Genomic DNA, 18,875 nt, shown 5'->3' on the forward strand with positions numbered 1-18,875 from the left:
TCCCTCTGCTCCTATCCCTCTCTCCTTCCCTTCCCCCATTGTACCACTGTATAGAATTATTTATTTCTGTAAGGAAGTCCCTAGGCTTTTGGGTTTTTGTATTCTTGTTTTTGTTTTGCCATGTCCTTTCTTTATAATTTTCCATTTCCCTCTAGCCCTGGTTCCTGCTTATAGCACCCTTTTATTTGCTGTTTTAAGTTGTTTATGGTTCTAAAAATCAAATGACCAAACCTACTAGAATTCTTCTACAATATGAGGGAGTCAGCATCTGAGGAGATGACCCATTGATAAACGACGTGCACATTCGACTTGATAAAATCTCTTTTGATTGCCTGGTGGCACAATGGGAAAAGAGTGAACTTTAGACCAAATGGATGGGTACTTACAACCCAGTTCTGGCTCTAACTAGCAGGGCAATCTTGGGCATTCTTTACTCATAAGTAATCATGCTGCTATGAGAGACAAGGTTCCAGTCTAGTGCTTGGCACTTAATATGTACTCTATAACAGGTACTGCCTTTCAACTTGGGATTTGTTTTTCATTTTCTTTTGTATTTTTTGCCACTTTTCTAGTTTTTTCGCTGACAGGGTGAGTTGGCTTAACAGTTTGAGTTGCAGATTGGTAGACTATAGCAGGATTTTTCAATTTCAGCCTAATTGACTTACTAGGTTGGATAACTACATGTTTTGGGAAGCTGTGTTGTTCAGTGTGTTAAACAGCATCCCTAGTGACTGCTAGATGCTGGGAACACACCTCCACCAGTTTGGACAAGCAAAAAATGTCTCCAGACATTGCCAAATATTTCCTGATTGCCCATGGTTAAGAATCACTGCTATAAATAAATGTCTGTGGACTTTATTATAAAATTTCTCCAAATACTTAGCATAAAACAAATGCTTACTGAATTTAATCATAATATAATGTGTCTTTGAATTCTGTTTTTTTAGAAAGCACGTTAATATTTACAGAGTTGGTATTCCTGTGAAATCTGTAAGTTCATATCCTTATAGAGTAAAATATAGAATTTCTCAGAATCTCTGAAAACAGTTCTGTAGAATAAGAAAATAAGATAAAAAACTGGGATGCCAGGAGACTAGTTAGTTAGTTAGGAGTTAGTTGGTCCCCTTCTCTGTGTTCTCATAACAGGTTATATACGTGTCTACTAAATTTTATCTATTCTTTGTTGTGGGTTATTATTTTATTAAATTGAGTTTTTTGGACTCAAGGAATATATAATTTTTTTCTACTTACACCCGTTTCTATCCCAAACCCTGGGAAATAACAGTATTTAATTAAAGGTATTATATTACATTGAAAAGATTTTACATTTAAATATGTGTTTTTGTTGTACTAGCATTTGTTTTATTAAGTATAAGCTTGTTAGCATTAAGTTAATTTAGTAGATCAGTGGGGCTAAAATGTATAAAATCAGGGCGAACTTCATCTCCTGAATTAAATCTCCTTTTAAGGTGTGAAGAAAGGGTGCTAGTGATGTGATCCTGTAATGTGAATGTCACACACCCATGCTTGCCTTCTGACATCATTTCACTAGATAAAGTAATGTGTTTAACAGACTGCTGATGAGTATAATCTTACTATTCTATTTTTAAAACCGACAACATGCTCATAATCTAAAGATGTGGTTTTTAAAGATGAAAATATTTCAGCTTTTACATTCTAAAGTTCTTTCCTATATTTAATCTCATATATTTATATTAAAATCTCCAAAAGAATCTTTGTTTTGTTTTGTTTTCTTATAAGTTCAAAAATGGTGTAAGCTAAACATAAAAATTAAAGTGGCATAGAACAATATATGGTAAAAAGGGAAAGTCCTCTCTTACACACCCTTCTCATCTACCTCCCCACTCTGACAATAATACCATTTTCCAGACATAACTAGAAGGTATTTATCCTTCTCTGGTAAAATGATAAATATGTGTGTGTTTGTGTATGTGTTCAGTTGAGCTGTGAGAACTATATGAGCGAAACAAAAAAACTGTTTAATACAGTGCTCAGTTTATTTACCACATTATTATATATGTAAACACAAAGATTTTTATTATTTATTATTTATTTATTTATTTATTTACTTTGTACTCTCAGTAAGTTTTAAGAGGTTGACAGAAAGAAGTAGTTGGTTTTATATTGGCTTAATATGAATAATATTAACATTCCCGAGTTTCTGCAACTTAACAGCCATCAAGCTAAGGATATTTTAGCTATTACCTCATTCCATCATTACAACAGTTATGATACTGTTGCTGTCATTATCTTTGTTTCACTAAGAAGCCGAGGCTCCAGTTATATTGCCAGATTGTAAGTATGAGAGCTAGGATTTGAATTTGAGGATTCCTTTTTTTTTTTTTTTTTTTGGTATCATTAATATAAAAGTTTTTTTAAAATGAGATCATGAGATCTAGTTTGTGTTTTTCCATTTACTAATATATCATAGAATCCTTTCTTCTATAAATACAGATTTTTTTTGTATCTGCATAGGTGTGTAGATAGATGTATGTGTATATATATATATATTCACATATATGTATATATATACAAATACATACATGTACATAATACATGTGCCATAAATTATTCATTCCACTATTAAAAATATTCTCCCTCCATTTTGCTATTTTACATAATGTATTATTAGTAACACTCTTGTGTACTTTTTTTATGCAGAGTAGAATTTTAGAAATGTGATTACTGAACCAAGAGCATTTGTAGTTTATATTTTAAAACATTTATAAATTGCTCTCTGAAAAGAGCATTCTATAGAATTCTAATCTGTGATAAGACTTTTTAAAAGTTTGGGTTATTCTGTCTGTTGTTTTTATAGGAGAACTAATCCTTTAACCTTTAGAGCAAAAGGAGTAAAATGGGAATAGTGTTTAACTGTCCAGTTTTAACTGATCATTATATTTTTTAAAAAATTAAGTTTTAATCAGCATCTCAGGCATTTTTATTACCTAAAGATGGTCTAGACTTCTATTTTAACTTAGTCAGAGTATAATATTGTTGACAGCCCCTTTTGAATATTTTAGTATTCATAAGAAAGTCATATGGATTAATTATAAAAAATAAATGGACTGATGTTGGATATAGATGTTAATAGGCAAAATAAACAAGTGATGTGTTATCAAACATTTACCCCATTTAAAAACAAGATATTATATGATAGTATTTGTTTTGTTTATATAAAAATATTTAAGTTATGCTCATAAAATAATTATATACTTCTGATAATACTGAATGCTACAGTTGATTGATAAGTAAAAAATTTAACCGGTGTAATTCAATTGAGCAGAAGTAAAAAAAGTTATCTGCTGTCATGCGGAAGACCAAATGTTGGGTTCTGATTCAGGCAAAACAACTCAGGGGTTGAAAAATGTTAATTGTGTTCTGTCTCTCCATTTCTCAACTTTCTTTTCTTTTAGGTTAGCCTCACTCTCAAAAACTTGCCATATGACTAAGATACATCATCTTTACAGCTTTCAGTCATAAAATAGGAGATTAGCCAGCCATTTCTTGCTGTCTTCTGTATGTACTGTGTCCTATTTTGTCACATTCAGCTAGGTTTTGTGACTCATAGTTGTAAAAATACATTGGATGGGAGCCATAGAAACTCAATGAAAATTGTAATGTCTAATAATAGATTACCATTTTAAGTGACTGTTAGGATGTTAATTCTTATATTTTGAAGAGACTTTAATGATTTCTAAACATAATCAATGATTTACTCTTGCCAGTGTGATAGGGCAGACAGTATCACATTTTAATAACTTACACAGGAGACCGGAAGTTAATTGTAATGGCTTAGTACTGAAGAAACTGCTGCAGAATGACTGAAGATTAATTAGTAATTCAGTCAGTAGTTGAGGCAGGACGAGATTTCTATCTTTTTAAATTCAACAGTTCAGCATTCTTCTTGCCATTTCTGTGTCTCTTTGAATAAAAGGCTTGATTTGTACTTTAGGGTTTGATTATTTATATTAGGAGATGATCAGTAAGGTAGTCAGTCATAACAAGAATTTTGTGTTAAAGTAATTTAGTCCTATTACTAATATTTTGAAACATATAATAAGTGAACTGGTGATGAAATGTTAAAGTATAACATTTCTTCAATAATTTAAAATTCTGAATCTTATCAGTGTCTCTCTAATTTTTTATTCCTGATATGTGTGAATTATTTATATATAGAAATCTTGGGATAATTCTAATTCAAAATGGATATATTCTAGTAACTGCACTAGATGGGGGTGAGGATTTAATAATATGGGTAACTGTTGAACCACCTTATGTTTGAAACCAATATAAGATTGTATATCAACAAGACTTCAATTAAATTAAAAAAAGGGATAGATTCATCTAAGACTGATTAATAAGTAGAGGTTCTGTAATTCTGGAAACAATATGAAAGCATTTTTAACTACGATTGAAAAGTATAACCCTAACATCTATTATTATCCTTGGAGAATAGGCACTGATTATGACAAATGTGCTATAGTTTGTTGTAAATCACTCATTTTAGTTGTTAATCTTGATTTTCCAGTTTGTAATGGAGTGAACATTTTCTTTAGAAATGTTTCTAGCAGTTGAAATGCATTGATATTAGGTTGTAAAAAGAAGATACTCTTTTCTAAGCACTTCCCAAATTGTGTGTATTTTTTGAAGACCGTAATAATTATAAATTTTTTACCTTGTCACCAAAACTGCTATCTTAGCAAATGTATTTGGTGGTTTAGGAAGGTGGATAATTTGGAAATTAGATTTCTCTGAATCTGTAGTTTTCTACAAGGATATCTAGCAAGTGTAAAAAAGATAATGCACGAAATGAGAACCAAGGACATACTTAGGGGAGAAATCAATCCCTGATAGGGCAAGACTTAGTATACTTTACTTTTAGGATTGAAAGGCATTTCATTACATTAACATATATTTCTGCTGTAGCAGAAGAATGGAAATACTGCCCTTTTAGAAATTGAGCTTATGTATAAATCACTGGTGTAAGAAAGTAACATTTCTCTCATTTTAAAAGTACAATATTTATAAACACATTCTAAGCTTCATTTTTCTGTTTATAATAGAATATGTCCAAGGTCTAATTAGTCATAACACCATGATAAGCAGTCCTTATTTTTCTTTTTTATTAACATATGGTGCCATACAGTGGCAATGCAAGTAATCTGAAATATCTGGGGAATCTCAGATACTAAATTATTTTTACTAGTCACAAGTGTAGTTTTTGTATATTATGTTTTAATCCTTTGAAATGGTCAATTTTTTAAATTAAGATATCATTGAAATACACTCTTATGAAGTTTTCATAAGAAAAACAATGTTACTACATTCAGCCTTATTATTGAGTCCTCCCCATACCCCATTGCAGTCACTGTCCATCAGTGTAGTAAGATGCCACAGAGTTCCTACCTGCCTTCTCTGTGCTAAACTGTCTTCCCTGTGACCCCACACATACCATGTGCACGAATCATAAAACCCCTCAATCTCCTTCTCCCTCCCTCCCTACCTGCCCTCCCCACCCTCCCCTTCACTAACCGCTAGTCCCTTCTTGGAGTCTCTGAGTCTGCTGCTATTTTGTTCCTTCAGCTTTGCTTCATTGTTATACTCCACAAATGAGGGAAATCATTTGTTACTTGTCTTTCCTGCCTGGCTTATTTCACTGAGCATACTACCATCCAGCTCCATCCATGTTGCAAATGGTAGGATATGTTTGTTCCTTATGGCTGAATAGTATTCCATTGTGTATATGTACCACTTCTTTATCCATTCATCTACTGATGGACACTTAGGTTGCTTCCGTGTCTTGGCTATTGTAAATAGTGCTGCAATAAACAGGGGTACATATGTCTTTTTGAATCTGAGAACTTGTTTTCTTTGGGTAAATTCCTAGGAATGGAATTCCTAGGTCAAATGGTAATTTTTTTAGTTTTTTGAGGAATGTCCATATTGCTTTCCATAATGGTTGAACTAGTTTACATTTCCACCAGCAGTGTAGGAGGGTTTCCCTTTCTCCACATCCTCGCCAGCATTTGTTGTTCCTAGTCTTTTTGATGTTGGCCATCCTAACTGGTGTAAGGTGATATCTCATTGTGGTTTTAATTTGCATTTCCCTGATGATTAGTGATGTGGAGCATCTTTTCCTGTGTCTGTTGGCCATCTGAATTTCTTCTTTGGAGAAGTGTCTGCTCATATCCTCCACCTGTTATTTAATTGGGTTATTTGCTTTTTGGTTGTTGAGGTGTGGGAGTTCTTCATATATTTTAGATGTTAACCCTTTGTCAGAGCTGTCATTTACAAATATGTTCTCCCGTTTTGTAGGATGCCTTTTTGTTTTGTTGATGATGTCCTTTGCCATCCCTTCACTTTTAATCTGTGTATGTCTTTGGGTTTGAAGTGAGTCTCTTGTAGGCAGCATGTAGATGGGTCTTGTTTTTTTATCCACTCAGTGACTCCATATCTTTTGTTTGGTGCATTGAGACCTTTTACATTTAGGGTGATTATCGATAGGTATGTACTTATTGCCATTGCAGGCTTTAGATTCATGGTTACCAAATGTTCCAGGTTAATTCCCTTACTATCTGACAGTCTAATTTAACTCACTTAGTATGCTCTTAAAACACAATCTAAAGATTTTTTTTTTCCCTTTTTCTTCCTCCTCCATTCTTTATATTTTAAGTATCATATTCTGTACTCTTTATCCATCCCTTGACTGACTTTGGGAGTAGTTGATTTGATTTTGCATCTGCATAGTAATTAATTGTTCTGCTTTCTTTACTGTGGTTTTATTTCCTCTGGTGACAACTATTAGCCTTAGGAACACTTCCATCTATAGCAGTCCCTCCAAAATACACTGTAGAGATGATCTGTGGGAGGTAAATATTCTCAGCTTTTGCTTATCTGGAAATTGCTTAATCCCTCCTTCAAGTTTAAATGATAATCTTGCCAGGTAGAGTATTCTTGGTTCAAGGCTCTTCTGTTTCATTGCATTAAATATATCATGCCACTCCTTTGTGGCCTGTAAGGTTTTTGTTGAGAAGTCTGATGATAGCCTGATGGGTTTTCCTTTTTTATGTGATCTTTTTTCTCTCTCTAGCTGCTTTTCATACTCTCTCCTTATCCTTCATCTTTGCCATTTTAATTATTATTTGTCTTGGTGTTGTCTTCCTTGGTACCTTGTTTTGTTAGATCTGTGTACCTCATTGACCTGAGACACTATATCCTTCCCAGATTGGGGAGGTTTTCAGCAATTGCCTCCTCAAAGACACTCTCTATCCCTTTTTCTCTCTCTTCTTCTTCTGGTACCCCTGTTTGCGAATATTATTCCGTTTGGATTGGTTGCACAGTTCTCTAAATATTCTTTCATTCCTAGAGATCCTTTTTTTCTCTCTGTGCCTCAGCTTCTTTGTATTTCTCTTCTCTATTTTCTATTCCATTTACCGTCTCTACTACTTCATCTATTCTGCTTTTAAGTGCCTCCATTTTGTTTCATTTCAGATACTGTATTCTCAAATGTTTGTATCTCATTCTTGAATTCCTCCCTGAGTTGTTGAATAATTTTCTGTAGCTCCGTGAGCATGTTAATTTTTTTTTGAATTCTCTTTCAGGAAGATGGATGAGTTCAGTTTCACTTGGCCCTCTTTCTGGTGTTTGTGGGATTTTGGTTTGAATCAGATTCCTTTGACCTTTCATATTTGTAGGTGGCGCCCTCTAGTGCCCAGAAGCTCTACTCTCTGGAGCTGCTCAGTCCCTGGAACGATGATGGAGGTTGCAGGCAAGGGCACTGGTGCCTGTTGGGAGGAAAGAGCTCTTCCCTGCTTCCTGGCTGCAGTGCCTGTCTCCACTGCCAGGGCCAGTGGGCTGCATGCGCAGATAGAAGCCTCTGTGTTTTACACTTGTAGCTGCTGTAGGTGGGGCCACCCTCTGTCTGGCCTGGCACAATGGCAGGGGCAGCCCGCTTGCAAGCTGGTGCTGGCCAGGAGGAAGGCACAGTAGGCTGTGTGGTGCAGTGGGGGGCCTTGTAGCTGCATAGCCAGCCAGGGGGATGGAACACCTGAATCTCCTAGAAGTTCCTGAAGGTTCCCAACCTGCTGGGCTGAGTGCACCTGGATAATTTTGTACACTTGCCCTTTCTCCTGAACATCAAGCTCTGTGCAATCCTTGCCCCTTTAGCAGCCCTCTAACTGTTAGGCAGTCTCTCAGGCTGCCTGCCTTTCTTTTGTCCCAGAGCACGTGGATGTGGATCCCTGTTTTCCACAAGCGGCTAGAATCTCAGTCTCTCCAAGTATTCACCTGTCTTAGCTTTCCAGCCCCACTTATCTCCAGAACATTATGCAATGTAGGTTCATGCTCACAGAGCCAATCTCCAGGGCTGGGTGTTCAGCAGTCCTAGGCCTCCACCCCTTCCCCGCTCCATTTCTCTTCCTCGCTCCATTTCTCTTCCTCTTGCGGGTGAGCTGGTGTGGGGGAAGGGCTTGTGTCCCACTGGATCAAGGCTTTTGTATGTTACCCTGTTTTGTGAGGTCTTCTCTTTTCTTCAGGTGTATGTAGTCTGGTGCAGCCTTCTTTCCTGTTGATCTTTTAGGATTAGTTGTATTAACTATATTTTCATATTGTATGTGGTTTTGGGAGGAGGTCTCTGTCTCACCCCTCACACTGCCATCTTTAATCTCTCCTGGTCAGTTTTTTTAATGTGTGTTTTTATTTAGCTGTTCTGGAAAAAATAATAGTTAAATTCACTTATTCGTTTTATGAGTATAGAGCCAGAATGTGATTCTTCAGACTTTTGATTTGTACTACCTTTGAGGTTGGAGAAATGAAATAAGGTGGTAGCGTTCAGTTACTCATTTATTTATATCCAATCTGCACCTCTACTCCTGTGTAAATAATTTCAGTGCAAAATTGTAGTAACATTTTTCACAGCAGGCTCTTGACCCAGACTGGTCTGTTCTGATTTCTGGCTTTAACCACTTAACTGGCTTGCCTTGGGAGGTCATACTATCTTTAAGCCTCAGTTTTCTTCATTTACAAAAATACTTACTTTCTAGGGTTGAAAAGGTTAATAGTCAATGGTTTTTACTTTGTTACCATTCATGAATACTATTTATATAATTGTCCCTCAGATTTTATAATACATATTCATTGTAAATAATTTGTAAAATGCAGCAAAGCACAAAGAAGGAAAATAAGGTACGCATGATTGCACTTTCATTTTTGAAAGTAAAATTTTGATGTACAGACTTTTTAAGAAATGTATCTTTAGAAAAGTATAGCTTTTTAAAAAATATATATCTTTTAGAATCTTTTCCTTCACTTACCAATACATTATGCATGTTTTTCCTCATGTTCAAATATTATATAATGTTAATGAATACATAAGGTTCCTCCTTTATGAACATTTTGTTTCCATATTTTACTTTGTAAATAATGTCTTGAGTCTCTTGTGCTTGAACTCAGTTTGCATTTTAGATTATTAATATAAAACACGGAAAGTGGATCCTGATTCTGGTGCTTTTTCCACTTGATTTTACAAAATGTTTATAGTTTATAATCCCATTGGCAATGTATGCTCTTATGTAGTAATATAATATTAAAAAACAATTTCTTGTCACTTTGGTAAGTTTATTTTAAATGGCATATTCCAATGTATTTGTTGCAGATTTTAGGAAACAGAAAGTCATGTTTACTTACCAATCTTATTTCTTCGGTAAACTACATTTTCTTTGCATCTTCTGAGAGGTCTTTCCCCAGTTTGTTCAGACCTTTTACACTGTAAGGATCTGCCTATATTACTTTGCTAGGTGAGGGTGCAATGTTACGGGCTGAAGTTTGTCACCCCCAAAATGCACTTTTTGGAATCCTAACCCCAGCATCTCAGAATAAGTCTGTGTTTGGGATAGAGCATTTAAAGAGGTAATTAAGGTAAAATTAGTTCCCATGCATGGTCTCTAATCCAGTATGACTAATGCCCTGATAAGAAAAGGAGATTAAGATACAGACATACACAGAGGGAAGACTATAGGAAGACAAGTGAAAAGATAGCCATCTTTTAGCCAAGGAGAGAGGCCTTCAGAACAAGGAAACTCTTTCAAGACACCTTGTTCTTATACTTCTGGCCTCCATAACTATGAGAAAATAAATTTTTATGTTTAAGCCTACTGGTCTGTAGTATTTGTTACAGGAGCCCTAGCAAATTTATAGTAGGCCTTAACCTTTTGTCTGTCATGTTTTTGCAAGTATTTTTTTACTAATATGTTATTTATCTTTTAATTTTAGGTATGCAATTGTTTTATAGTAGTATAGAAAATTTTCTCTTTTGTCTCAAAGCTCAGGACATTTTAATACATTATTATTTTAAATCTGTATGTGTATATAAAAAGTCCTCACCCTTTTCTAAGTGCTTACAACATTGTACAACAAAAAAAATAACAAAATTTTTTTATACTCGTTGAAAGTCTAAAACTTACTTGTTTATTATATTTCAGAATTTTAAACATTTTATAAGAATACCAGTACATGCATTTTGTGAAGAAAAGCTTTTTAGCTTTTTTTACCTGTTTACCTATTTACTCAGCATTTTCCATTCACATAAAGTGATCGTTTGTATAGTCTGTTTCCCTGCTGTGAAAATATTGTAGTATCTGAGAGCTATTCTATTCCTATACTCTATCCTGTTCTGTTTGGAACATCTCTTTTTTGTTTTCTCTCTAAAAAAGAAACTGGAGAGGAGATTTACAAGGATTCTATCAATAGGATAGAATCTGGGTATCAATAGGATAGGGTACATCATTAGCTTTTTCTCTCCAATATTGTGCCTTTTAAGTACATTCTTGGGTCCATTACTTTCACATAGACAGATGTGATGGTCTCTTTCGTTGTTTCTCCTCATGTTCAAATATTATATAATTATTCTGTATTGTTAAGATGTGCGTGACTTGATACTGAGGAAGAATAACAATAGCACTTGAAAAACCCTTCTGATTCTTTAATGTTAATTAAATGATTAACTTCCTTTATCCTTTTTCAGTTAAGCCCGGTGAATGACTTGAGAAACTTTCATGTAACTTTTAGATAAATGTTAGTTTTCAAAACTCAGACTAGATTAAAATGCCATATGGTCATCTAGGTGGATGGAAGTACCTAGTATTAGATAAGCATTCTTTTTTTTTTTTTTTTTGTAGATAATTATTTTTTATTGAAGGGTGGTTGACACACAGTATTACATTACATTAGTTTCAGGTGTACAACACAGTGATTCAACATTTATATACATGATAATTCTAGGTACCAGCTATCACCATACCAAGTTGTTACCATATTTTGACTATATTCCTTATGCTATACATTACATCCCGGTTACTTATTTATTTTACAATTGGAAATGTGTACTTTTTTTTGTTGTTGTTGTGAGGGCATCTCTCATATTTATTGACCAAATGGTTGTTAACAACAATAAAATTCTGTATAGGGGAGTCAATGCTCAATGCACAATCATTAATCCACCCAAGCCTAATTTTCATCAGTCTCCAATCTTCTGAAGCATAACGAACAAGTTCTTACATGGAGAACAAATTCTTACATAGTGAATAAGTTACATGGTGAGCAGTACAAGGGCAGTTATCACAGAAACTTTTGGTTTTGTAGATAAGCGTTCTTAATGAAAACAACAAGGAAAGCTTGTCTGAGACCAGCAGGAAACTACTTTGGTAACAAGAAGTATAGGAGACAAAATTTCAGAGAAGAGAGAATTTTGTGAAGTTGAGCCTACTTCTTCAACAACTTTTACCTGGGGGATACTTGTAAAATACTTGAAAATGTGGGGTATGGGCAGGAAGCTAAGAATTCAGACTTTCAGACCCAGGAGTACTGTTGCTGAACAGAAAAAAAAAACCCCAGCATACACCTTTGGGTTAAACCTAGGGAAAATCCAGTATAAGGAGATTCTCCCTTCTGTACATTTGTTGAATTCTGGGACTTCGTGGGATGGGAAGGTTAAAAACCTAAGCAGGAAATCTTTGAAAATCAGGTTGGAACTTGTAGTGTTTTTGCAACAGAAAAATTAGATAGGTCATCCTCTTGGAACTAGTCCCTAACAGCAGGCATTCAGTTAAAACGGTGGAGTGGAGTGGTGGGGTGGCAAGGAGGGAAAGGAAAACCAGAGGTAGACTGGGTCTTACCAGAGGAGCAATGTAATATAGACTCTCAGCATTGTTCAGTGACTAACAAAGAGAAGGATGAACCATCTGTGCAGAAAGATAATATCAGGAATCTGTAAGTTTTTATATACAAAGATTATAGGATCTACCAAGATGAGGAACATATGACTAGAACAAAGGGAAAGGTAGGTAATAGAAACAGATCCAGAGATGATCCACATGTTCACATCCATTTACACAATAAGCACTTAAATATTTTAATATGTGAAAGAAATTGGATGAAACTGTAGTGAAAGTGAAGATTTTTCATTATGATGTTGGATGTGTGTAAAATTAAATAGAAATTCAAGAAGAGAAAAATGCATTACCAAGAATTTAAAACTCACTAGATAAGTATAATAAATTAGACTTGTCAGAAGACAGTTAAATAGAAAATGTCCATCTGACACACTGAGATAAAAGAGAATGGAGTAAACAGAAAAGAAGCTTTAAAAATTTGTGGTATACATGTCATAAAAAAAATATGACATTTGAATTACCAGAAAGAAAGAAGAGAAAGAAACTAAGATGTCTGAAAACCAAAGATAAAGGAAAAAATCTTGAACAGAGTCTGAGAAAAAGGATATGTGACCTTCTAAAGGAGCCAATAGTAAGACTGACGTCAGACTTCTAAACAGAAGTAATGGAAGCTATCTTGAAACTTTTTAAGAAAATACCAGCCAACCTAAAAATCTGTAAATCCAGCAAAATATCTTCCAAAAGCAAAAGTGAAAAAAAAAATCATCTCCAGACAAACAAAAACTAAAAAAATCCATTACAAGCAACGTTGGCTAAAAATTTCTTAAAAATGGAAGCACCAATAAAACAAATTAGTAAGAAACAGGGTTCTTTAGATGAAGAATATCCCATTAAGGAACCACTGGAGTGAAGAATAATGGAAAAGATGAATTTGTGAGTAAATATGAACTGATGTTGACTAATTGTTAACTAAAAAGAAAAGTAACAGTAATGTCCTATGGGGCTTAAAAGAGAGGTAGAAAAAAAGCAGTAATAAAGCGAAAGGTGAGGAAAGTAAATGGAGTTAGTGTTGTAAAAGTCTAGCATTATTGAGACCATGGTAAAGTATTTCTCTTAGACTGTAATAAGTCAACAGTGCATGTTATAATCTCTCTTGTAATCACTAAAAGAGTAGTTTTTGTGAGACTAAAATAAGTGAGGGGGAAAAAATGGAATAATACAAAATGGTTAATTCAAAAAGGCAATAAACGTAACGGGTTAAAAAAACCTAAAATTGGCAGGTCAGATAAAAACACAGTAAGATGATAGAAATAAATCTACATATTGAACAGTAGAATCATATATTTTCAAAATTTTATTAAAGAATATACCTTATTTTCAATTCTAAAAAGTAATGTCTACAAATAGACAAATATATTACACTTATACGTATACTTTTTTGTTTTGTTTTGACAGCTTCTTTGTGATATTGGCCACAGTGAAGAAAAATTGGGTTTTAACTATGAGGACATCATAATTTGGTAAGTATAATCCAGTTCCTTCCCTTACCCTTTCTAGATTTTAGTAATTTTAAACTAAAAATAGGGTAGTATAACACCTTATATTTGATATCAGTTGTTTAAACATTAGAAAAATTCAGGATCTCCAGTTTTAATCATTACCCTGTTGTTCTTAGTGATATTTTGTAATTATCAAATATAAATAACCAAAGCTAATGTTGAAAAATGCCTGCATTTCTACAATTTAAAATTCTAAATTTAATCTACAAGTTACAGAGTGAAAGTTCTCATATTATTCCCAAGAACAAGAAGAACCTGTAGATTTATCTTTAGATTATCATAAGCCAAAATGTGCTTATGGCAAACTTGACTTGATCAAACCCACCAGTAGGGGTGTAATGTTATAGTTTCATAGTCATCTTTTTGTTATGCTTAGGAATTAAAATTAATGTGAATAGTCTGTGCCTACTGTCATTATACAGTATTTATTGGTTTAAACCAATGATTCTTTGAGAGAAGTGGAAGCAGGTAGGTACAAAGAGGAGAATTGATGGTAGTGGCATATGTGATACATGTTGAAAAAGGCATATTTAATTTCCCATGTTATATAAATTACAGAAGGTAGAACAAAACTCAGTAACATTTTCTTCGGTAAGACTGTACCAAGGAGGCATAGATTAGGAAATAACATTAGTGAAGTTCCATTACAGCAAATGATTTTATATATGTAAAATGCCTATCAGTTTTGCTTATTTCACCTGAGGAAGAATTTGGTTCTGTAGTTGTATTTGTTTTTGAAACTCATGCAGCAAAACTTTTTTTTGTTTCTCATACAGTTTGCGGTTAGCTTTACTGAATGAAGCAAAAGAAGTACGGGCAGCAGGGCTACGAGCTCTTCGATATCTCATCCAAGACTCCAGTATTCTGCAGAAGGTGCTAAAACTAAAAGTGGACTATTTAATAGCTAGGTAATTTTCCTACAACTGTCTATGTTTATATTTGTTTTTATAATATGTGTTAAGTTTTAGCATACCACCATAAAGTGTACAAATTTTTAGTGTAAAGCCTGATTATTTTTACAAATATGTACAACCAAGTACCCAATTATCCCAAATAAGAAATAGAACATTTTCATCATCCATTCAAGTTCCTTTGTGTTTCCAACCAGTAATAAACATTATTCTGACCTTGCTCATTGTAGACTAATTTTTCCTGTTCTTGAGCATCATATATCAGAAATATACAGTTATTCTTTTCTTTCCTCAGTATTATCTGTGAGATTTATCTATGTGTATTTTTTAAATTGCTATGTACTATTTCATGTTATGAATAGACCACAATCTGTTTATTCAGTTCTGTTGATTTTGTCGGTTTTCGTTATTTTGCTGTTTTGATAAAGCTGACCTGAACATTCTTGTTCAAGTCCACATTGGTGGACATAAATACTCATTTCTCTTAGGCTATACATGTAGGAGTGGAATTGCTGGGTCATAACGTTAATGTATATTTAGTTTTAGTACATACTGCCAAATAGTTTTCCATGGAGATTTGTACCAATTTACATTCCTACCACCAATGTTTGAGAGTTCCAGTCTCTTCACATCCTAATCAGCACTTGTTATTTTCAGTTTTTAATTATAACATTTCTGCTGCGGTTTTCATTGTGAGTTCTCATTGTGGTTTTAATTTGCATTTCCCTAATAGGTAGTGGTGTTAAGCACCTTTTATTTTCTTGTTGGCTGTTTGGATAGTCTCCTTGTCTTTTGATCATTTGTAGATTGGATTGCCTGTCTGTCTTGTATAGGAATTCTTAATATCTTCTGGATATGATTCCTTTCAGGTGTATGAATTGATAGTATCTTCTCCAGTCTGCCTGGCCTTTCCTGCAGTTCTTTATTGTTAATGTTTTTAGTCTCTTTGAAAGATATTACTGTACTTTTTCATCTAAATGTTTTATTTCTTTATATGTTTAAGTAGGTGTCAGGTCACATTCATTTTTATCTTTATGGATATTCAATAAATATTAGCATTTATTGAAAAGGTTTTCCTCATGTCTAGATAAGTGTCACTTTTTTTGTAAATCAGGTAACTTATAAGTATGGATCTATTTCTGCATTCTCTGTTCTCTTTAGTTGGTCTGTTTGTCTATTGTGGTTCCACTTTCTCACTGTTTTAATGACTGCAGCTTGATAATGGTCTTTAATTTCTCTCAACAGCATTTTGTTTTCTGTGCAGAGGTCTTACACATATTTGTTAGGTTTATTCTAAGGTGTACAAGTGTATTAATGTAATTTTTACTTTTCCATATTTTTTTGCTACTAATACATAGAAAAATAAATGTGGGTTTTTGGGGTTTTTTAAAGACAGGCAAAAGAGCTAGTTAAAGAGACTGAAATCAATGAGAAATAGTGAATAACTAATAATAGAAGTATTGAAATGAGAAAATAAGATATAGATCAAGAATACAAGTGGAAAGATTACAAAATAGAAGTGTATTAACACATTTTTCAGATTTCTAACTCCTGCTAAATTGAGTGTCTGGCAGCCAAAGTGTATTTGTAACCTTTGCTTTTTTGTTTTTTGCTTTTGTATGTTAACCTCTTACTTAGTGATCTTGCTAAATTTGCTTTCCAGTTTTAATTTTTTTTTTATGATTATTTTAGAGTTTCTGTGTACATAAGCATTAATTGCAAATGATGACTGTTTTATTTCTCTCTTTTCAATCCTTGCATCTTTGTTTTTCTTGCCTTATACTGTACTGGTTAGAATATTGCACTGACTAGAAATGGTGGCAGTGGAGACAACTTTGTTTTGCTCCTGAAATCAGGTTGAAAGTTTCCAGTTTTTTGTCATTATTTATGATATTTCTGTAGGCTTTTAATTCATTTCTTTTTATTCCTTGTATGCATTCCTGAAGTAAACACCACTTGTTCATGATGTCTTGTCCTTTTTATGTATAACTGAATTTGGTCTGCTTATATTTTGTGGAAGATTTTTGCAGCTATGTTTGTGAGGGGTATTAGCCTATGTTTTTCCATTCTTCTGATGTCCATGTTTGGTTTTGGTATCAAGAAAATATTTGTTTTATAAAACAATGAGGGAAGTATTGCTCTCCTTTTATTTTCTCTGGATGAATTTATGTAAGATGGGTGTTGTTTTTGTCCTACTTGATTAGTACAATCCACTAGGGAATCTACGTGGACCTGGGGTTTTCTTTTTTAGGAAGTTTTATGACTTATAGACTCAATTTTCTTTAAAAGATAGAGTACCTTGCAGATTTTCTACTTCTGTCAGTTCTTGCTTTATGTATTTTATATATATCTTGCTAAGTCCTTCATATCTAGAATTGTTAAGCCTTCACATTGAACCAGTCCTTTCATAGTTATGAAATATTCATCCTTATTCCTAGTAATAGTTCTAAGTGTTCATGTTATTTAGTATTAATATAGCTATACTAACTTTCTTTTATTTAGGGTTTGCATGATACATGATTTCCCATCCTTTTACTTTGTCTTTTGACCTTTACATGTTAAGTTTCTCACCTGTAAACATCGTACAGGTTGTTTATTTTTTAAAAATTTAGTTTGAGCATCTTTGTCTTCTAATTGGAGTATTTACACTATGTGTAATGGTTTGTATATGCATGGTCTGTGGACTTTATCTAATGTAATATTTAATATCTTTATGAGTTTGTCATCTTGCTATTAGTTTTCTCATGTATTTGAGTTTGTTTGCTATCTTGGTATTTGTATTCTATTTGTTATATCTGCTCATTCTTGCATTTTTTCTGTTTTTATTTCTTTTGGAATAATGAAGAATTTCTTTTTCTCTTCTATTAATGTCTTGGTTATAGTCTTCTCTATTTTTTTGCAGTTGACCTAGAGACTACCAAATTCTTGATGTATTAAGGCTTATTACAACTAGAATAAGGCAGGAAACCTTATTAACTCTATCGTCTCCCTTCTGCTTTTTATGTTATTGTTATATTTTTTATTTTTACATATGTGTAAAACGTGTAACCCCAGAGGACAGTGCCCTTATTGTTTATAACTGGAACTGTTGATATTTATCTACATTATTTACCCCTGTAGTATTCCTTCTTGTATTTTCACTTTCAACTTGGTGCACTTTTCCTCTACTGTTTCTTGTAGTACAGGTCTACTAGAGATGAATTCTCTCATTTTTTTGTCTGTAAGTGCCTCTATTTTGCCTTCATATTTGTTAGCTCTTTTTATGACCAGTTATTGTTTTACAGTGCTTTAAATAAGTTGCTGTCTTCTGGATTTTTCTTTTTTAACCTGTTGAACAAGGAAGTTGTCTTTCTTCTTGTTGCTTCTTTGTAACTGATGTCTTTCTTTTTCTCCTCTGGCTACTTCAAAGGTTTTTTCTGTTATATTCTTTCCTATCTTCCATTATTCCAGTTATATGGTATTGGATGTGTTCACTGTCCAACATGTCCCTGATACCCTTACTGTATTTTCAGACTTTATTATTAATTTTTGTGCTTCACTGTAGCTAATTTCTATTAACCTGTTTTTGTTTTTAATTCCTCCATCCTAATAGTAAATCAGTCTCTTGAATTTTTAATTTCAGTTATTGTATTTCTGTGATTTATTTTGGTCTTATTTAAAAATGATTCTAGGTCACTGCTTTATTTAACCGTCTTTCCTTCTATTTACTTGAGCATATTAATCATAGTTATTTATAGCCCTCTTACAACAACTCCAGTATATGAATCACCTGTGTACTCTTTCTATTGTCATTTTCTTTTCTTGGCTTTTAGTTACTTGACTATATGTTTATTTGTTTTAAAGCATAGTTCATGTTATTATCTGATTGGATGTGAATTCAACTGGGTTGTATATTCAACATTTTTGGCTCTGAATCATACAATTTTCCTCTTAAGAGAGTTAAACCTTATTCTGGAATGTTGGCTTATCACACTGATTCTGTTAAATCTTGGTTTTAACTTTGCCTTGGTTTTAGGAAGTGACTATTTGGGATCTCAAGTAAAAATATAGATGTGTAGTAGAACTCCTTTTTCATGACCATCCTGGAGCCCTATTATCTTACTTAGAGTATTATGTACATGATGAAATATTTCTGCTCAATTCCTTAGCTTCTCTGCAGTAGTTTTTTGCTTAGTTTTTAAAAATTGTAAGCTTGCTTTTGCACAAACTTGGCA

General features: G+C 33.4%; 1 protein-coding gene across 8 annotated transcripts in view; it reads left to right on the forward strand.

Moving 5' to 3' along the window:
- The window catches only part of RICTOR (RPTOR independent companion of MTOR complex 2), a 113,920-nt gene that overhangs the window by 31,868 nt on the left and 63,177 nt on the right, over positions 1 to 18,875 (forward strand). For all 8 annotated transcript variants that reach the window (XM_036910836.2, XM_036910840.2, XM_036910838.2 and 5 more), the window contains 2 exons: positions 13,647 to 13,711; positions 14,527 to 14,658. In XM_036910836.2, the coding sequence (XP_036766731.2) occupies positions 13,647 to 13,711; positions 14,527 to 14,658 (197 nt within the window). The remainder of the gene's footprint in view (positions 1 to 13,646; positions 13,712 to 14,526; positions 14,659 to 18,875) is intronic.

This window comes from Manis pentadactyla, chromosome 2, assembly GCF_030020395.1.
Source record: "Manis pentadactyla isolate mManPen7 chromosome 2, mManPen7.hap1, whole genome shotgun sequence".
Taxonomy (NCBI): domain Eukaryota; kingdom Metazoa; phylum Chordata; class Mammalia; order Pholidota; family Manidae; genus Manis; species Manis pentadactyla.